This window comes from Rattus norvegicus, chromosome 1 (genome assembly GCF_036323735.1).
Source record: "Rattus norvegicus strain BN/NHsdMcwi chromosome 1, GRCr8, whole genome shotgun sequence".
Taxonomy (NCBI): Eukaryota; Metazoa; Chordata; class Mammalia; order Rodentia; family Muridae; genus Rattus; species Rattus norvegicus.
The window spans coordinates 249,030,615-249,052,825 of NC_086019.1; the positions used below are offsets into that span (position 1 = coordinate 249,030,615).

General features: G+C 45.4%; 1 protein-coding gene across 1 annotated transcript in view; it reads right to left on the reverse strand.

Moving 5' to 3' along the window:
* The window catches only part of Pdlim1 (PDZ and LIM domain 1), a 48,592-nt gene extending 38,797 nt beyond the window's left edge, over positions 1-9,795 (reverse strand). The window contains 1 exon segment of the mRNA NM_017365.2: positions 9,634-9,795. Coding sequence (NP_059061.1) covers positions 9,634-9,729 — 96 coding nt within the window. The 5' untranslated portion in view covers positions 9,730-9,795.
* Positions 9,796-22,211: the final 12,416 nt, after the last annotated feature.

Below are 22,211 nucleotides of genomic sequence, written 5' to 3' on the forward strand. Positions count from 1 at the left end.
ACACACACACACACACACACACACACACACACACACACACTTAAAACCAAAATAAAGAGATGGCTCAATGGATAACAGCACCGGCTGTTCTTCCAGAGGACCAGGGTTAGATTCCCAGCGCCCATACAGCAGTTTACAACCTTATGGATCTCCAGTTCTAGGAGATCCAGGAGCACCAGACACACATGTGGTGCAAGTACACATGGGGGAAATACCCATATTTGAAAGGAAAAACATTTCAATTACTTTAAAAAAAATAGTAGCTACTATTAAACCTTCTTTAACAGAGGGCTGGAGAGTTGACTTAGCTAAGAGCAGTGGCTGCTCTTCCAGAGGCCCTGCAACTACATGGTTGGCAACCATCTCTAATGTGATCTGATGTCCTCTTCCGGCATACAAACAGAGCACTCACATACAGGTAGGAAGGGAGGGGGGGGAGGGAGGGTGGGAGGGAGGGAGGGAGGGAGGAAGGGAGGGAGGGAGGAAGGGAGGGAGGGAGGGAGGGAGGGAGGGAGGGAGGGAGGGAGGGAGGGAGGGAGGGAGGAAGGGAAAGGAACTTCTTTAACAGTATACCCTATCCTGATGCTAGGGTTTTGGGGTCCTGCATCTGCTCCGTCACAGAGAGGCAGAACCCAGGGCTTATCCCACACTGTTGCTAGGTAGGTGTAGGGAAGGCCTAGGACACCGCTGAGGGTGGGGAAGTGCAATCTGAGGTGTAGGACAGTGGAAGCTGGCTTGGAGGCATGGGCTGGATCTAGCCTAGGGCCAAGGAGGTGGAGAGAGGGCCAGCTGGTCCCACAGGGAGAGTCAAAAGTCTTGCTAGCTTGAGGCTTGAACTTGGCTTGGTTGTGGCCATGGTTGGGAGTGTAGAGAGGTCTTCTATGGGAGATTAGACAGTAGCTCTGTAGGCAAAGGCCTTTTCCACAGCTCCCCATGGTGGATCCCGATGAGAAGAGGCAGTCCATGGTTCTAAGTCATTTTTTTGTCATGTCGGAAAGTGGATGAGCAAAGCCATACACTGCTTCTTAGGGTGGGCCTGAGATTAAATACCTTTTGTAGAAAGGAATGTCTGGGAAGGAAAGCGTATTGATTAAGCTCCCAGGCTTTTGGGTACCTCATTAAAATGGAGATCTGTCTTGAGCCTATGTGACCACAGGTCATGTCCTCTACATGTGAAGGGGCTTGGGGCATTGCCCTTATATGACTGATGGCCATAAATCTATGGGGGACTGCAGCTAGTGGTAGCGACCTGGTGCCAGGGAACAGGCAAAGTGACTCAGGGATTCTAGGGCTTTAGGCCTTAGCTCAACTGGGGATCAAGCTACCTCTCATGGTCCCACAGATACTTACTACTTTCCCAGCATGCTAAGCTCCGTCCTTGCAATAACCTTTGGAACTAAATACTATTATTCCCACTTTGGAAACATCTGGTGAACAGCTGGTGAGTTTTCAGGGGCTGACCTGTCGCTGACACACATGTAAGGAGTGGACAAGACCAGGGTTTGAACCTCCATCCAGCTGGAGCCAGAAAATACATTTCCCCAGGATCCCAAGCTGCCTTTAACTCCTCATTTGCTGTAACAAAATTATGATGGAAAATACGGAAAAATAAAGTCTACATAATCCACCATGAGATTAACTAATTAACTCTGAAAATGTAGCTTACACGAAAAGCAGGCTGGGAAGTTTTTATAACCGGACGCTAACAGTGTTTGTCTCCATGAAGTACACTGGGAAAAGATTTACCTTTGCCCTCCCGTCCTTGTCCATTTGACCTTTTGCTTTGATGGATTTGGGGCTGTTTCCTCGCTTTTCATCAGAGAGGTCCTCACATTTACATCTTGGCCTAAACTGGAACTTACTACTAGATCACGCAAGGTTTTAAACTTGCAGCAATTGTGCCTCAGCCTCCTGAGCCCCCCATGCCCGGCTTCTTCATCTTTCATGGCAACCACACAGACACTTATGAAGTATAACGTGCACACAGACAAGAACACAAACCATCGCCATAATGACTAATGACTCCCCCCCAACCCCCAAAAAGACTTACCAATGGACACATAGCACCCAATAAAGGAACCGAACCTTCAAATCTCACGACACAAACCTTTCTGCGAAGGTTTGCCCCGATTCTGACATCCAAGACTTTCACTTTGGACCTGTGCCCCGCTTTACCTTGCCAACCCCGTTGTGGGGTTTTTAGGTCATGTGGCTCCATCAGCATTTGACTTCACATCGTTGTCGTTGGTAACAGTCATCTGAATTACTTTTAAAAATTAGGATTACTGGGGCGGGAGAGCAGCTCAGAAGTTAGGAGCGCTTGCTGCTCTTGCAGAGGGACCCAAGCTCAGTTCAACATCCTTTCCTGAACTCAGTGGGTGCCAGGCATACACGTGTTGCACATATGTACATGGAGACAAAACCCTCCTACGTACAAAATAAGTGGAACTTTTTTTGTAACTCGAGGCTACTGGAAAATGTGCTGTAGGGAGTTCTCAAGCAGGTCTCTGGACACTCACATGGATTAGCTTCTGTTTAACCAGAATTGCAGGGTTATAGTAGGCATTTTAGCTTTAGAAGTATGTGTACTTTTATAATACTTTTAATAATGCGAGTCATCATCTGAACTCAATCCACGAATGTATATTTAGGCACTGCTATCTTACAGGAGTCATATCTGTGTCCTTACTATCTTACCTTATATATGCTAATTAACTCGATACCACATCTATGAAAATGAAACTCTACTCAGAAGCTGGCCTCTCACGAGATCAGTGTGTTGTTTCTCGTGCCTACGGTGGCACAATACAATGGAAGGAGTGCGCTGTACCCCACAAACCTTGTGATTGATGAGTGAGTGTCCACTCCATTCACCATAAGAGTGCTCAAGCCACACAGAAATTGCTAGCTCTTTTGTGTCAGGCTATTGTCAGTCGTCTTAGTCACTGTCCCACTGATGTGCAGAGACACCATGACGAAGGCAACTCTTATCAAAGGAAGCGTTTAGTCGAGGGCTTGCTTACAGTTTCAGGTCTGTTTAGTCTGGCATGATGGCACCTGTGGTGCTAGAGCAATGTTGAGAGCTACAACCTGATCCAAAAAGCAGAGAGAGAGAGAGAGAGAGAGAGAGAGAGAGAGAGAGAGAGAGAGAGACTGGTCCTGCACAGGGTTTTGAAACTTCCAAGTCTATCTATCCCCAGTGACACACTTTTTCCAAAAAGGCCACACCTTCCTAATCCTTCTCAAATAATAAAATAATACCATCCCCAGGTAACTAAGCATTCAGACATATAAGCCTGGGGGGGAGGACCATTCTTATTCCAACTGCCACATAGGTACACTGATTTTGAACTTGGCTCAACGACATGGATATACCTAGTTATGCCCATTTGCCATAAATTGTCCCCAGACAAGCCTATCTCTAACCAGTCCTTAGCTCCTCTGCCCTTCCATTCTGTGTCCCCCAAGGGTTTAGGACCCCAGAATTTACAAAACCTCTGCCAGGAGAGGCTGCGGCCTCAGGCTTTCTGAAGGATCAAGGAAAAGCAAAGCTCCTTCCCAGGCTGCACTGAGCTAAAGGGCAATGACACAGGTACCTCAGCCAAAGCTCAAGGTGCAAGGGGTTCTGAGGTAAGAAGCCCAGGAGGGTCATTATCTCTGACACTGACACTTGGACCAGCATTAGGTTTTCCTGGAGTCCTGCATTGAAAAACACTGTTGGCAAGACAATATTCACTGTGTGGCTTATCAGAAAGCAGAACATCGACCAAGGTTGCCTGGCAGCCTCCTTGGCAACGCGCTTAGTCCTGTACTCCGGGTGGTCATGGGTTATAGAGGGTATGCAGGAGGGTAACGCAAGTATGTGCTTAGCAGAGCATGACGTATTAGAAGCTATTAGAATATTTGACTTTGAGAGCAGAGGCCCTGGGAGCACATAGCGGGCCTAGCTATGCTGTATGACACAGGTGAGTAATATTTCCATGCTTCACTTCTCTGTAAAATGAAACTCTTCGATGTACCTACCTCACTAGGTATTCATGAAGATTACTAGAAGATATTTAGAGTAGTGTCTTTCATATAAAAAGGCCTACTGTATAAATATTCTGATTAGATAAAATAAATATTTCCCATGTGAATTTTTTATAGATACAGATATATATGCTTTATGATTAGCAACACAAGTCCATCTGAAAATACCCCTGGAATTTATAGTACATTTTCTTACATAGTTGAAGGCACAAATAATGCTATGGGAGATGCTGGGCTCTGTTATTCAGGTAGATACAAATACAGCTGATTTACTTGCTAATCATCTTTTTTTTTTTTTAATTTATATCTGCCTCCTCCCCCAAGTGTGTGCTGCTCTCTGAAGAGGCCGGAAGAGAGTGTTCTCCTGGAGCTGGAGCGACTGTGAACCACCTGACGTGGGTACTCTTAATGAGCAGCGTGTGCTCTTAACCACTGAGTCATTTATCATCTCATCATCTTTACAGAGAACAAACAAGACTTGCACTGGGGTCACAGGGTCACCTACCAAGCTCCTGGGACAAGAGCCCTGCTTGGATTCCTACACTGAGCACAGTACCAGGTCCCATCCTTTTGGCTTCTCCTTCCTCAGTTTGTTCTCGGAGACCCATTAGAAATAGGCCGCGCTCGGAAAATTAATTTTATAAGATAAGCGCTTTTGAGCATTCATAACCTTAATCACTCTGTTACAAGGAAGTTAACAAGCCTAGTTGAGTCAACTTTTTTTTAATGTAAATGAAAACAAATTACCCAACCTGAGGGCACTTCAACTTTCCCCGCTATACACAAAGTAAATGATATCAACCAGCCTTGCTCTCCTCCACAGAACACCCAGAACATTAACTTGGCATGGCTTGGGGGATAGTAGGTAGCTTGGAAGTCAGCCTGAGCCTGGCCCCACCCTCTCACCCCCCCCAACCTACACACACACACACACACACACACACACACACACACTGGGTGACTTTCCCAGTTAGAGAGTACCTCCCAGACAGAGCATCTTGAGAGCTATTGTCCTTATTTTATTCTTCAATAAAATTAACCATCACGGAGCTGGAGAGTTGGCTCAGTGGTTGGGAATATTTATTGCTCTTACAGAGGACCTGGGTTTAGCTCCCAGTACCCACATAACCCCTCACGAACACCTGTAACTCCAGTTCCAGGGAATCCAACACCCTCTTCTGACCTTTACACGTACAAGGTACACATAGTGCACAAACATACTTGTAGCAGACTATATAATCAATCAATCAATCAATAAATAAAACAAATCTTAAAATTAAAGAAATAATCAGAACTAATTTTTAAAAAGAAAATTAACCCAGTATCCTAGAGACTGGGGAAGAGAGACTCAAGCTTCCACCTCAGGCCACTCCCTTGGATTCATCTGCCTCCCTTCTCCCAGCCTTGATTGGCTAAGGTTTCTGAGGTGATTTACTGCACACAATGCAGGCACGCAGCTCCCGGCCTTTAATACACACCGGGCAGTTTTAGACTTGTCTTCCTTTTTATAACCTGACTGATGAGCCCTGCTCTTCCAACTTTATGACATGATGTAAATATCTACTTGAATCTGGAAATAACCCTCTTGAAAATCAGAAAAGACCTTCAGGCTACAGAGTAACCATTACTAAGCATCCCCATGGGGTCCTTGGACAAAGGACACAAGCACTTACTATAAAACCACAGGCTCTCAGCAAAGGGTTCCCCAGGATTCAAGGGGCATATAAGTGGCAGCTCCAACTGTGAGCACCCCTTATCTTTGGCCCCACCTCTTCCTGTCTTTGGTCAGTTGCCTGAGAGAAAAACAGTCAACAGGGCACAGCAGCCAGCAATTTCAGCATGGGTGTGGATTCTCTGAAGGTTTCCCTTGAAAGCTACTAGAGGAAATAAAAAATTGTAAGAGGAGGGAAATTTCTCTGTCTCTGTCTCTGTCTCTCTCTCTGTCTCTCTCTCTCTCTGTCTCTCTCTCTCTCTCTCACACACACACACACACACATACACACACACACACTCACACACACACACAGTGCAGAAAAATACTTCAGGAAGCAGCGAAATCTTAAGTTGATGGAACACCAGGGACTCAAAGATAGGAGCCTTTAAATGAGATATTAAATGGGAAAAAAACTTCTTTATGTCCATTTATAATTAGAAATGTGGGCTGTGAGTCTTAAATTTCTCACAGTAACATAGATGAAACCACAAAGGGGCACTAGAAACCACACATGCAATGCATATAAAGTGCTCTGTGTTTTTAAAAAGGCAAAATTCAGCATCCAGTGCTTAGGATATCTATTTGGTCAGTAAAACTATGAAGAAAAACACAGAGTGATTACCAGGCTTCCATGCACCGCCATCAGATGCCCTGATCAGGGTGTGACAGTACAGGTGTTCATTTTATAATCAGTGAACACGCATTGTGCTGGCTGGTTCTGTGTGTCAACTTGACACAGGCTGAAGTTATCACAGAGAAAGGAGTCTCAGTTGAGGAAACGCCTCCACGAGACCCAGCTGTCATGGGAAGGCCTAGCCCATTGTGGGTGGTGCTGTCCCTGGGCTGGTGGTCTTGGGTTCTACAGGAGAGCAACCTAAACAAGCCAGGGGAAGCAAGCCAGTAAGTAACATCCCTCCATGGCCTCTGCATCAGCTCCTGCTTCCTGACCTGCTTGAGTTCCAGTCCTGACTTCCTTTGGTGATGAACAGCAGTGTGGAAACTGAGTAAACCCTTTCCTCCCCAACTTGCTTCTTGGTCGTGATGTGTGTGCAGGAACAGAAGTCCTGACTGAGACAGCATCTGGGGAAAAAGTATCTCCAAGCCCCTCAAGTACGGAGTTCTTCTATTCTGCTTTAGCGCTTTCACGAAAGCCTGGTGCTGATACCAGAAAAATCCATGCAAGGGAAAGCAAACATGGCTATTTAAATAAGAGGCACTCCTCTACCTGCCTAATTTTATGGCTTGCTTTGGTGTGGAGACTGAAAGTCTACTTACACACAAAACCATGCTAGCAAACTCTATCTGTCCAGGAGGATAAATGGAGCACACAGCAGCCCAGAGGCAGGCAGAGCTCTTTACCAAGGCTCACACCTCACCATTGTTCACTGTTTACGGAGCACTCTGCATTCTTCAGCAGGTAGCCAAGGGTGCCATTACCCTACCGCAGTGATTTAAAAATATACACTCTTGGGTCCTCACCTTCGGTGCAGCTTGGATGAGAACTTGACTCCAGGCAGCACCAGCTCCTAGACCACCCAGGCCACAGTCGCTCCCTGACAACCACTTTCTCATCCCTAAGTCGTAAGGTGAAGGTAAATTATAGCAGGTATCACAAGTGAGACTGAGTCCCAGTGTCTCTGAGTCACTTTCACTTTTTGATTAAAATGCTTGCCAAAGTCATAATGAAAATGGGCTTCCCTCAGGAGCTGTTTCCTCTCAGGTCTGAGGAGTTTGCACGGGCAGAGAGATGTCTGTTCATTCAACATGATGGTGGAGTATTAAAAAAATACACTAATCAGGTGCTAGGGATGTAGCTCAATTGGTAGAAGGTTTGCCTACCACACACAATGTCTGGATTCAATCCTCAGGAGACGAGACAGGAGGATCAGAAGTTCAAAGTCAGCCTTGGCTATATACAGAGTTAAAAGCCATTTTGAGACACATGAGATGCTATCTAAAACAAAAAAGAAAGAAATGGAGAAAGAAAGAAAGAAAGAAAGAAAGAAAAGAAAAAAGAAAGGAAAAAAAGAGTAAAATTAATTAATTGATTGACTAATTAATTCAGGAAGGTCCAAAGCAATGTGTTTTCCACTCCATACCATCTTCATTTCTACACCTTGTCCAGTGCAACACTGAGCTATACTCCCAGTTGGCATTAAGACATTTTAGAAGCAGCCAAAATGACAAGCCACGACTATCCTTTCAACAGACTGCCAATCCATCCTCCCCTGCATAAAAAGAAAGTTTCTCAGAAGTGGAGAAAGTTGACAGGTTAATTATAGACACAAAGAGGAAGAACAACTAGACTATGAGGTAACGAACTCTAAATGTGCAGAGGCAGTGCCCTCCACGGGCAAGCATTTGTAGTCTGTCTGCCAGGATACACTAGGCAGGCACAATCGGGTGTAGTCCTGGGCTAGGCTTAGAGTAAGAGGCCCATATTGATTAAAGCACAGATCCCATGCTTGAAAATTTGGCTGGGGTATGGGAAAACAGCTCACATCTTCTATAACAATAACAAAGAAATCTCTAGAAGACAAGATGGGCAAGTGGAAGACTTAACACTGGGCTGCCTGCTCTTTTGGAGTCCGATGGTCAAAGAACCCCTTCCTAGGCCAGGCCCACCTGTAAGGAAGCCTGATTGAGTGACAGGCACCGTGGTTGGCAGAAAAGCCAAGAAGGGTCGAGATGCTTCCACAGCTCCCACCTAAGTCCTTCAGCTGATGGAGGCGTAGCCATAAGTCAAAAGGACCCATTGGGATCTTTCACTTCCATTTCCCACCCAGAACCCCTCCGAGGGGAACAAAACACATTTACAAGACTGGGGGAGCAAGTTTAAGGTCAGCTTCGGCACACAAATGTACCAAAGAATGGAATGTGGTCCCTCTGGACCAGGCATTGTCTCTCCTTAATTAAAGGATATTTAGTAACACCCCTGACCCCAGCGTGCAGCGCGAGTCACACACACACACACACACACACACACACACACACACACACACACACACACCTACCTTATATCTAAAGGGGCTAAAAAAAATCTAAAAATGTTGACTCTCACTGAAACACATTCCTTGTGTTTGGCCCAGCTCACATGGCCAAAGGGTGGACCTCCAAATACTGAGCCTGAGTCTAACAAGGGGTTGCATTTCAGTCATGGGTGACAGGTCTAGCAGTCTGAGATTGAGCCGCTGCCTCTCCCAGAGGTGAGACCCAGCTAAGAAGTTTTCAGATATCACCACCACACACCGCTGGTACTCTTCCCCAAAAGGAAATGGGCTTATCACCGATAAGCTGGAGGGCAAAAAGGTGATCTAACCACCTTAGGCAAGACGACTGAGTTTTATCTGGGGTTATTTCCCAACTCCAGTGTTTCACGGAGCTGAGAGCCAGCCACAGATCAAATCCGAAGAGTGTAAAATTGCTTCAGTTGTTAGCTAAATGAATCCCTTTCGCCTTCCAGGGAAACTCTTCGTACTCCTATTCACCTTGCAGGACTTTCTGTTGCTTCCGATCAGCTCTCCCCAACTCTTCCACTGTAAAGAGCAAGGCGTGCTAACTCCCAGCGCAGAGTCTGCTGAGCCCCAGGTCTCCACGCCCAGGCACAAAGCTTGTCTGCTTGTCTGCTTGCCGCGCCGCGCCTCGCTTCCGGGGCGCAGAAAGAAAACTGCCTTTGGCCTTGACTCGGCGCGCACCGAGCCCGCTTGCCCCGGAGCGCGGCGGTTGGGAAGGGATGGCGGATGGCATAGAGTGCTCGGCTCAGAGCGCACCTGGATGCGCCCCACCGCGATCCCCTCCGAGTTCCAGCCTCCCCGTCTTCCCTCGGGACCCAGCGCACCGCCACCCTACGAAACCACCCGGTTCCCACGCGCGTCCCAAGACGCTCTTACCCGGGAAATGGCGAGAGGTTGCTCAAAGTCCTTGCCGCCCACGAGTCGGAAACCCCAGGGTCCCGGGCCCTGGAGAACAATCTGCTGGGTGGTCATTGCTAGGCACAATCGGAGGGAACAGACCGGCAAGGCACAGAACACCACGGCGCGCAGGGCTCCCGGAGCAGCTGTCGGAGAAAGAGCGCGCAGCGCGAGTTGGGAGATCCTGGGACGGGCGGGGTCGCGAGCGAGGGCGGGGACAGATCCGCCCTGGTCGTGTCGCTGCAGCCCCGCCCGGCCCGCGCCTCCGCTCCCAGCGGGCCCGCAGGACCTCGCTAGACTCTGATCAGGAGTCAGGCTCTACAACTCCGCCCAGCAGCCCCGAACCTCCTCCCGCACCTCCTCCCGCCCTACCCACAGCCTTCCTGCTGCTCCCAGCCGGGCACGAAAGCTAGATGAGACCTAAGCCTTGTCCCCACCTACAGTGGACTCTACAAACGGACGCGGTGTGCTTTGCCAAAAGTAGAAAAGGGTTGAGGTCAGAGCCGTTTGCAATTTTGGAAACCGTAGAGACGTTTGGGAGGTGCTTTTTAGTGATCTCACCTGACGCAATTAGAAAGGCTTCCTAGTCTCATTTAGAGATAAAGTCATCCTGGCTGCCGGAGGTTAAAAAGCACCCCTAAGGCTATGCAACAACTCCGGCTTGCTACTGAATCATTCCCCAAGGCTCCTTGGGCCACCCTGGAAGTTTTCCAATGCTAATGAGACCACAACGAGCGAGAGGGGGGTTATAATTAGGCTCTACGAAGTTCCTAGAAACCTTTCCTCCAGACTGGAGTTGAAATTGGAGGGAGGGAGGTTCTGACATTTCCAAGAGTTCCATCATGAAATCCGGGGTGGACCAAAGCCGGGAAAGTAGTGAATGGAAATTCCAGAATTCTAAGCTACCTAACGGTTTCTTCTGTGAGCTGCCCCCAAATAAGTTCTCAAACCTGACTAAACCACAGCTTATGCTGTCCACTGAGAACTTCTTCACCCTGAGTAAAAAAAACCCAACCCCTTAAATGCCTCTAAGGCCACTCCAAGAATGATTTGAATCTGCTGTAATCTGTCTCCAACTTTGGCCTCACAGATCTCCTACTCAGAGCCTTGCCACCAAGCATACCCTTCCCCCAGATAACCCAAGGCTTTTTTGCAGATATCTTCTTGATAAGGCCATTTCTGAGAGTCATTTAAACCTCCTCCGTAGACCTCCCTTTAACTTCTGCTGCCTTCATTCTGGGCCTCTCACGGTGTAGTCTACAGTTTACTTACTAGTTTGTCCTACCCACATTCCTAAGCACTAGTTCCGGGACCAGAAGGGTTTTTATCTTGCTAACAGCTCTCTGCTGTGACCCCCCCCCCCCCGCGCGCGCGCCAGAAATAATCTCTTGATGGCCGTAATAAGTTAGCCAACCTTAGGACCACTGACCCACTCTGGACAGCACGATTTGCCTGGTTCCCATTCATTCGGGAAGCTGGACCCAGGTTGAACGGATTTGTAAAGTGTGCAGCAGTTCACGTCATCCTGGCCAATCTTTTGCGGATGTCTGCACAGATTTGCATGTGAAAGGATCATCTTGTCCCTTACCCAGCACAAAGGCCAGTGTCTGGGAATGGTTTGCTTATTTTGAGAAATCAAGTTCATTGTTTTCTAGACCAGATCTTCTTAAACTTTTCCCATTTTTAACTCCTTTTCACCCAGAAAAAATTTTCCCCCAAGTATATGTAAAATAGATGAACATACCAAACATGTACTAAAAAGATAAATAAATAAATAAATAAATAAATACATAAGTCCGTTTATTTTAAAGAATTAGGGCAATGACTCCGTCACTAAGGTGTTTGACTTAAATGGGCAGGAACCTGGATTTGACCCCCAGAACTCCTGTGGAAGGCTGAGCTAAGGCACCAGGCATCTGAAATTCCAGTCACTGCAGGATCAGAGGTCACCAGGTCAGCTGGTTCAGTTTGCTTAGTAAAGTTCTAGGCCAATGAGAGACCCTGTCTCAGACAAAAGGTGGAAGATGCCTAAGGAATGACACCAAGGTTGTCCTCTCAGCTCCATATACATATTCGTGCATATGCATAAACACACACACACATGAACATATGCCAAAAAAATCTTTTTAAAACTATTCTTTGGTAAACACACAATTCTACTATTTCTTAATGACAAAAGCAAATTTACCTGCTACCTATGCGTTAGACGTGTTTATCCTTATTTTGACATAAAGAATTAAGCCCTGACTGAATATTGGATATGACAGGACATAAGAGTAGCTTCACCGTTTTTCAGAGTTGATCGCTATTTTGATTTTATAATTGTCAGTGCCAAGATCGCCACTTTGCATCCTGGCACAGCACAGAACGACAGGAATGCGCCTTGGCACACTTCAGAAATTGTTGGGAATTCTGTCTTCATCCCAACTGAACATTAATTGCACAAATCATATAGAAGAAGGGGAGGGAGAGGGGACAGGGGGCTTATGGACAGGAAACGGGGAACGGGAATAACATTTGAAATGTAAATAAAGAAATATCCAATAAAAAAGAAACTCAAATCGACAACTCAAATAGCAATTTATTATGATTTTTACATTTGTGTGTGTGTGTGTGTGTGTGTGTGTGTGTGTGTGTGTAATCACGCCTGTGAAAGTCAGAGAACAGTTTATGGAAGTCAGTTCTCTCCTTCCACCTTGTAGGTTTCGGAGTTCACACTCAGTGATCAGATATGATGACAAAGGCCTAAATGTACCCAGTGGATTCATCTCCCCGACCCATGTGGTTTTAGGTTTCACACAGGGTTTCACTGTATTGCGATGCTAACCTTGAACTTGCAGAGATTTGCCTGCCCCTGGCCTCCCAAGAGCTAGGATTTTAGGCAAAAGCCACCATGCCTGGCTCCGTATGACCATGTTTACATATAAGAATAACTTCAGTCAATAACCAATGTTTTAAATTTTCTTTTAAAAAGGACACAAGTGCTTTATGTCTCTGCAGAATTTGGTGGCATCAACAAATGTCACCCATTTAGCAGTCTCAATTATTTTGGGTCCTAATGAGAAAAAGTTGGAAGATCACAGATCCTGGGCTCCCCCAGGGCAAGACCTGCCTCTTAGTCACCCTGGGTTTCCTGCTAGCATGAACCTGTTGCACTGTAGGTGTCATTGGTAAGTTTTTACTGCACACAGCTCTGTTTGTATGCAGATTCAGGGAGAGGGTGTACTATGGACTATCTATGAGGGCCGTCCCTGTTTGCCTTGTTATTAAATATCCTCAGTGGTTCAAGCCTATAGAATAAGACCTATTCTCTTGTAAAAAAGGAAAGACCTGTGCATATAGCTACTTATAGCCAACAGCTCAAATAAGTAACAAACACCAAAAAGGGAGGCTAAGTGTATTATGGCCATGTGAAGAAAAAGTGAGAAAATGACAGCCCCCGAAGACTCGGAGAAAGTGTTTTTCAAACTATGTCAAGAGTGGCTGTGGTTCTACAGTGCTGTTTCCCCGATGTGCAGGAGGTCTTAGGTTCGATCCTCCAAAAAAAGTTTAAAATATGTAAAATGAATAGACCAAAATTATTTATATATCATGGCTTTTATTTAAAAAAAAAGCTATATCTAGCTGGGGGGGGGACCTACAAGAAAGTTTAAAAGATAACTTTGCACTAGAGAGAATTTCTAAAGTGGATGATGAAGCTTTCAGGGTCAACCAAATGTCTTCTGCTCCTAGGATATAGAACAAACGGTAGTCTTTCTTAGGATGGGGACCTCATTATCTGATCTCCCCTTCCCCTCTTAAGTACCTAGTGCTAAGCAGAAGACAGATATTCAGAAAACGCTAGCCAGCTGCCTTACTCATTCATCCACAATTAACAGTTCTCTCAAACCCTAGCTTGACTCCTGCCCCGTTTGGGTCAAATGACCTTAAACAACCCCTGAACTTCAGTTCGCCTTGTTATTGTAATGCATTCCATAGAGTTTGTTGTCCTAAACACCCTTCAACAAACATCTGGGTATTGAGAAAAGAGAGGAGACTGCGGGAGGAATGGAATGAGGGGGAAGAAGAGGGCCAAGAGATAATGCCCAGAGAAGCTGAGTCGGGGGAGGGAGCACAGTAGATCTACCCACCCTCAACTTTTTCCGAAGCAGATTGGGCTGCCTGCTAAGGCTTTCGGAGATTCCTCCTCTGGCCTCTGCTGATCTGGCCACGCCCAGGCTCAGGCGTTGGGGAAAGTACTGAATCAAGAAACCCAATCTCAGTTAAGTAGGAGGGTGTGGAGGGCTGTTCTAGGTTCCAATCTAGGTATTGTCACTTACTTTACACAAGTTCTGGACTTGCCCATGGAACTTGGCTAAGGCCACGCTGGTTGTGACCAAACCAGGAGCTCTGAGGCTTTTGCGGGATCTCCTCCCGCCAGGCTGTTCTTCCAGTCAAGGAGTGGGAGGAGCTAGACCTAGAGTCCTCTAAGACCTAATCGAGGCTGGTGTCATCAGGGCAGCGACAGAATTCATGAAAACTCTGAACTCAGAGTCCCTGGGTGCCGGCTACAAGTGCCAGTACCTGCTCAGGGACCTGGTCAAATGACATCTTAGGGGCTTGCAACTCTTCCGTGAAAAGAACCGAAATGTAAACGTAAACTCTGAGCCTTGCAACAAACACAGTTTGCCCACAGATCCTAACCCATTCAAGTCAGCTCTGCTCTTAGCTTTGCGTGTCCCTTGCGGATGCCCTGCGCTCCACTAGTCCTCTAACACCGCTGCAGACAAGCTTGGCAGACAGACTTTTCTTCTGCTTCCTGTTCTTCCTAGGAGGGAACCTTGAAGTGGCAGCTCAGTATGAGGTGCCTCTCAGATTTCAGTAGCTTAGAGCGTGCTCCGTGGCACCTCTAGCCATAAGGACACCAGAGAAGCTGACCTGGCTGGTGTACCTTCGGGACTGGGGAGGGTGTGAACCTATGAGTTGGCAGGTCAGAGGCCTGCCAATGCATAGAAGAGGAAGAATTGAGCAGTCAGCCCCAAGGGCCCCAAGTGGGTGGCCCACTGGTCTTTTGGTTATCATCACACCTGGAGAAGTGGTACTGTTTTCTGAGGCTGAGAAAGGCGTATACCAAAAAGAAAGCAGGAAGGAAAAAAAGGAAGGGAGGGAGAGACCATAAAGACTTTAAGAAAAGGTCACATTAATATTGTCCAGTAACATTAAAAATGTACAATATTGTACATTAATATTGTATAGGTGGTACAAACCTGTAATCCTAGCTGGTGGGGGTAGGGGATTGACAGCAAGAGGATCAGCTTTATCCTAGCCTACATAAGACCCTGTCTTAAAAATTAAGCATAAAACAAAAAACAAAACAAAACAAAACACAGTTAACAATAGAACCACATTTTTCAATTTTTCCTAACTTGTATAAAAATGTCTGTGGCCACCGACAAACACACACACACACACACACACACACACACACACACACACACACACACACACATCTTATCTAGAGACACTCCAGAAGTCTAAATGTGAGATGTCATCACACACAGAGCCATACGTTGATAGCCTCTCCATGGAAGAGATGGTGCTTGGGGTCAGGCCCTAACTCAATACTCAAATAATGCAGTTCCTCATTTATTAAACCATGTTCTTGTGCTAGAGTGTGTGCTGGACACTTTGTATATGCTAATAGACTTCACCAAGGTTAGAACCCAAGGAATAGAGAGGCAGAGGAGCCGGGCTATAGAATCCGGAGGAAGGGATAGGTACTCAGAATTACCAGAGTCCTAGAAAACCCTTCAAGTCCTCCTGTCACAGAGGGGAAAATGGCCAGATCTTCCTGTCCCACTGGCAGAGTCATAACAGGAGCAATTGAACTCATGAACTCACAGAGGCGTGTACAAGCTCAACCCCCCATCACCGCATAGATGGGGGAGGAGCTTAGCAAGCCACACCCCTAACTGAGGAACTGTGCATTTGGAAGGTGGTTGGGATAGGGAAGTGTACCCTGGTAAGTTCTCCATGTTCCGATTGATAGCCCTACCACTAGAATCAGTGAGTAATTAAAAAAAAAAAAATGAAACAAAACAAACAAAGAACCAGGCTGTTGGAGAGGGATGTGGCTTGTGGTGTGTCTGGGAGGATCTAGAGGGGGGTGAAACATGGATATAATCAAAATACGCTGTGTATATGTATAAAGTTTTTAAGTACGAACAAAAGCATGGGGAGCTTAGAGAGGACTTAGTGCCTAAGAGCACTTGCTCTTCCAGAGTTTTTAACTCCCAGCACCCACAAGGCAGCTCACAGTCATCTGTAACTCCAGTTCCAGGAGATCCAGTAACCTCCCCTGGCCTTTGTCAACACCAGACAGACATGTAAACAAAGCACACACATGCCCCTACAATAAAAATAAATCTAAAATTAATTTTTTAATCTCTTAAAATAGGAGCAAAAAAAGAGGCCAGTCTAGACAACAGATAGAACGAGCAAGGAAGGCCTTAATGGGGGTGGGGAGGGATTACCAGAATAGTAGTATTGGGTAAGGAGCAGGTTAGATATTTTGGTAGGTGGGCTCTGAGTGCCAGGGAGCCAAAGGGCCATACGGTGGGACCAGGCAATGACTTTTTCCTTCTCCTCATTCCACCCATCCACTCTTTGTGAATCCGTCCTTTCCCAGCCAACTTCATTTCCTCTCAGTGTTGGCCTGTGCTGCTGGCCTGCTCTGGCCACAGCTGATACAGAAGCCGACTATTTATATCGTTTGAGGACAGACAGAGGACACTAGGGCAGTTTCCATGAGGTCAGGGTTGCTAGAGGGTGGTTTCCCCTCTGCTGCGACCTACCTACTTTCTGTGGGCTTTGGAATTCTGTTACTTCCAAAACTCTGTTCTTTTGTGTCTGTGGCCATTCCTTGGGTAACATCAGCACTGCAGCTCAGAGGGATTAGAGTCAGAGGCCAGCTGACAGGGACCATGCTGACTCCAGGTACTGAGGTCTGTTTCCACATTCCAGAAAGGAGAGGAGGCTCAGCCAAGTCTATTGAACAATGTACTCATAGATCATCTGCTCTTGTCCTCAAGTCTAGCACTAAGCCTCAACCTTTAACACCTACCTATTGGATATGATGACTTATGAAGCCCAGAATGTAGGAAGAGAGGACTCAGACAGAGGTCTAAAGATAAAGAGGACAGAAAAAAAAAAGCAAGATCAGGAAAGAATTATGAAGATAGTCATAACCTTGGCTAAACATTAGCTCCCTGAGAACTGTTCCAGGCACAGTAGCAGAAGCTTCTGATTCTAAACCTTGGGATGTGGAAGCAAAAGAATGGTCAGCCTGGAATACACGAGATACATGAGAGCTTTTTCTTTTTTTTTAAGAGGAGGGAGAAGAAGAGGAGGAAGAGGAAGAGAAAGCTTTGGTACTGTCTAGACTATTCCTTTGTCTCTGTCAGCAGCTAGCTATTTACTGAGAGAGTCTCATTTGTTTTGTTTTGTTTTTATTTGTTTGTTTTAATGAGTTCTGCGTATCAAACCAAGACAGGAGCGGGAATGACTATGAACTTCAAAACAGCAATGTCATAAAACAAAGAAGACTGCAGAAATATTAAGATTAAAGAGAGTAGAGACAGCCCACATGTGATAGCCAATGCACTGTCTTGTACTGGATGTGAAAACTGTTATTTTGTGTATTGAATAAATACACAAAATCAGGTACATCTGGTAGAGTAAGATATCATATTAATATTTAATTTGTTGGTTGGTATAGGACTGTGGTCATGATAAAAGAATATTCCTAAGCCTTAGAAAATACATACCGGCATAGTTAGGGATAAAGGGATTCAAGATATATAACATATTCTCAAATAGTTAAGAGGAAAAATATGTGTACATGAGTATATATGTTGAGTTGGGATTGGGAGACAAAGAAAAATGAGGCAATTCATTAACAGTATTGTAAGGGATAATCTTAGCTGTGCAAGGGATTTGGAATCAGTAAGAGACACACCTCTAGATTTGTCTGTGAGAGTACCTCTAAAGATCTAATTCAAATGGGTGCTCCATCCCGTGGGTTAGGATCTAGGGCTCAGTAAAGGGGAAGTGGGGGTGAGAAGCCAGGTGAACACCATCACTTATCTCTCTCTGCTTCCTGACTAGACATGGTGTGAGCAGCCACTCATACTCCTGCTGTCTTGCCTTTCCCATCATGATGGGCTGTCTTACTCTGATCCATCAGAATACACTCTTCTTCCTCCAATCACTTTTGCCTCTAGTGATAGCAATGAGAAAAATAGCATGCAAATGGTGAGCTCACCTGAAGGATATATAGACATATTTTCTTCTTACAACTTTTCTGTAATCTTGGATTTATTTACAAATATTTTTTTAAAAGGAAAGAAAGTAAGAGAGAGAGAAAGAGCAAGAAAGAAATGAAAGAAAGGGAGGGAGGGAGGGAGGAAGAAAGAAAGAGAAAGAAAGAAAGAGAGAGAGAGAAAAGAAAAGAAAAGAAAAGAAAAGAAAAGAAAAGAAAGAACGAACGAACAAGACATGGGGTTGGAGAATAGCTAACAGTTAAGTGCACTGACTGTTTTTTCCAGAGGACCTGGGATCAATTCCCAGCACCCACATGGCAGCTCATAACTCCAATTCCTGGGGGTCTGGCACTTTGACAGATATACATGCAGGCAAGCCACCAATGCACATAAAATAAAAAGAAATAAATTCTTGTAAAAAGAAAAGAGAGGCTATGTTATGACCAATGGTGCTATGTTCCATAGCTCCCTAAATTTCTAAGTTTAGGACTTTGCTAAATGCAACAGGGCTGCAAATGTCAGTCGCAAGTGATGAGAAAAGCCATCTCCAGAAGACTGATTTGAGTGAAGGCCTAAGGAAGCTGAGTGGGGGAGTCCATCCAGCTATCTGGAGAGAGAGCATTCCAGGTGAGGCAGATAGTGAGTTAAAGGTTAAAGGAGAGAACAGGATTGGCCTGGTAACCAACAAGGAGGCCAGTGAGTTCAGGTTGAGTAAGGGAGAAAGAAGGGGAAGATGAAGTTAGAGAAGACAACAGCCCAGCTGGACAAGTATCTGAAAACCTAGAGAAAGAGGGGTGCCCTGAGGGCTGAGTATAGAGGATTAATAACACAGGGTGTGTTTTCACACATCCTGGTTACTGTATTGAAAACAGATGGAAAGGCTCAGGTAGGTCCGTTAATAGAGTAACTGACTTGCAAGCATGAAGACTTGAATTCAGTCCCCAGAATCCACATGTAAAAGCCAGGTGCTGTGGCATATGCTTGTAATCCCAGAGCTGGATAGATGGAGACAGGTGGGTCATTGTCTCACTTGAAGGTCAGCCTAGCCTACTCAAGTAAGAGACCCTGTCTCAAAAACCAAGGTAGATAGCTCCTGAGGAAGGACACCTGAACTTGCCTTGAACTCCATACATACACATATGCAAATGCAAAACCAAAAAAAGAAAATAGATGGATGAGAAGGCAAGACACCAAAGCTGGGGATCTGTGAGTGAGCTGTTAGAGCAGTGGTTCTCAACCCATGGGTTGCAACTCCTTGGAAGGGTTGCCTAAGACCATTTGAAAACACAGATATTTACATTGTGATTAAGAAATTAAAATCAAAGTTACAAAAATAATTTTATGGTCCGGGGTTCACCACAACATAATGAACTGTATTAAAGGGTCATTGTGTTAGGGAGGTTGAGAATCATTGTGTCAGAGTAACCCAGGTGAAAGGCCATCATTGACTTGGATCCGGGGCAGGGACAGGGACATTAGTGCCTAGATTCTGCCTTTATTTTAAAGCACTTGCTGATGGATAGGAAGTAAAGCACAACAGACCTATCAGGGATGATTCCACTAAGTCTGGCTTGGCCATTTCCAGGAGAGTATGACATGCTTCCTGCCCTTGGAATAGAGCCAGCAGAGCATGGGCCTCTGTGCGTTTTGATGCTTGTTGTAGGCATAAGACTTCTTTGTATAATTATGTACATATTTTCATGTTCTTCCTTTGAGGAATGTCCTCTCTGTCAAGATTAATCCCTCCATGATAATCAGAGATAGTACAAACCTAGGAGGTGAGGGTGTGGCTAATGTCTCAGCAAAAGGTAAACACTGAGACCTTCAGGACAGCCCTAAAGGCTGTGGGAAAGAACTCTGTAAACATGAGTTCATACATATACAATTTCTATGCAAAATATAAGGATGCAATATGAATTGTATAAGGAATTTCACAGATCTAAAAGAAGATGCAGCTGTACTATGAGCCAGCTTGTCTGAAAGATACCAAAGAAGGAGATGAAGAGATTTAGGGAATGGTGATCAGAGGGCATGATCCCACCTAGCTCAGTCTTTTGCTTGTGCTTTACAAAGACAGGCAGATTCCTGAGTTCAATGTCAGCCTGGGACAGAGGGAGTTTAAGTCCAGGCCCAGGCAAAGTAATTTCAGGGCAGGGTCCCACCCAGCTAGCATATTGTCTGTGCTTAACAAAGGTAGGCAGATCTCTGAATTCTTTTGCAATGTTAAAAAAAAAAGTGCTTGCTGTCTCCTTCTACACATCAAGTGGTGAGGTCTTGGGATGGTGATTCATGAGATAATCAAAAGGGAACCTGGGGTAATGATCGAATTGATATGTAAATAAAAGGCTGGGATTTTGATCTGCAAGAGATCTGCAGAGAGTTTTTAGAATAGCAAGAGAAAGCTGTCTCTAGCAGAACACACACACAGAGAGAGAGAGAGAGAGAGAGAGAGAGAGAGAGAGAGAGAGAGAGAGAGAGAGAGAACGAACAACACCACTCTGGAAAGCTGTCTTGAGCAGAACAAAAGCTATTAGCTTCAAAGCTGGTCCTTGGCATGACTGAGTCTCTTTGGCTACAGGACAGAATTGCCATTAACTGAAAGCGTGGGTGGGTGGGACAGATGCAACTTTTGAAAATGTATATTCTTAGGGGAATTTAGTTGCAGAGGTGTTGAAATCTCAGACACTCATTAAATCCTTCAGTTGAGATGTGGAGCAAGCAGTTTTGGTAGGAGTCTATGCTCCAAGACAGAAGTCTGGGCAAAGGACCAGCATGTAGGAGAGATTAAAAGACCACAGATGAGAAGGGCTCCTGGGAGTGGAGAAAAGCTGCAGACAGTGGGTGTGGGAAATGAGCAGGAAACAAAAGAACGAAGGAGGTAGAGTAAGGACTAGGAGAGTGACTTCCTGGAAGTCAGCGAAGAGCATGCCAGGATGAGGAAGGAACCATACTGTGTTCAGTGTTGCCCAAAGACAGATGTAACCATAAGACTTAATGCTATGACAGTCACTGGGATCTTGAAGAGAATCCTGACTGCACCGAGCTCAAGAGGGAATGAGAAGGAAGAATTGTAGATAGCAAGCATGGTCTGCTCTTTTGAGAAGTTTTCCTATAAAAGGAAGCAGGGAGATGAGGTCATAGCTACGGAGATAGAGACAGGGTCAAACACAGATTTGGAGGGGAAGTTGTTTCTTTTCATTTTTGGCTTTACCCTTTAAGTAAAAAGGAGGCCCAAGCTATGTCTACAGGGTCATGCAAGGTCACCGTAATTGTCCACGGGACTTCATTGATCCTAGACAAACAGGGCACCATTGTTACTCTTCCCTCTCTAGCCTGACCTTGCTCTGGATTGACCCTTTAATGCCTCTGTGTTGGAGCTTAACTTCCTGTCTATCACATATCTTAATGTGACTGCCTTGAAAGCTCTATTCTATGTCCCCAGAGTCTTTCCCCTTGTCTCATCTGTCTTTTTTTTTTATTTTAAGTTTTATGTATATGATGAGTACACTGTTGCTGTCTTCAGACATACTAGTAGAGGGCACTGGATCCCATTACAGATGGTTGTGAACCATCATGTGGTTGCTGGGAATTGAACATAGGACCTCTGGAAGAGCAGTCAATGCTCTTAACCACTGAGCCATCTCTCCAACCCATTGTCTGTCTTTCTTCCTCTTTAATTTCCTACATGTCCTTTTAGTTCTATATCTACTTTTCAGTTCAGTGTCTACTGTGAGCCCTCCATCCTTCCCCTTCTTCCCCAATCTATCCCATGGGCCAATCTGTGACTCTTGAACTTCTTCCTTGATACCTTGGAATTCTCAAAACAGCACCCAAGCCCATTCAGTTACAAGTAGATTCCCAGCTAAAGGTGAGGGAGGAGTGCACTTCTCTAGATGTACAGCCATTTTGTAGGTTGGAATCATTTTATCAAACGCTATTCCAGAGGGTGTAGTCACTTGAAGCAGGTCATGAGTCCTTACTATGAGCAAGAGGGAGGCCAAAGGTAATTCTGAGGAACTGACAGGTCCCCTGTTGACTGACAGGTTCCCTACTGACTGACAGGTCCCCTATTGACTGACAGGTCCCCTATTGACTGAACAGCAAGTGTGTTTGCTTCAAAATCCCTGCCTTCAAAGGCCTTAGCCTTTGATCTAGCAATTCAATTTCTAGAAATTTAGAAAAATGTAGCCATTCGGACACTAACAGTATGTCAAAGGTATTTATCACATGGTTCACCATGATTATAAAATATTGTAA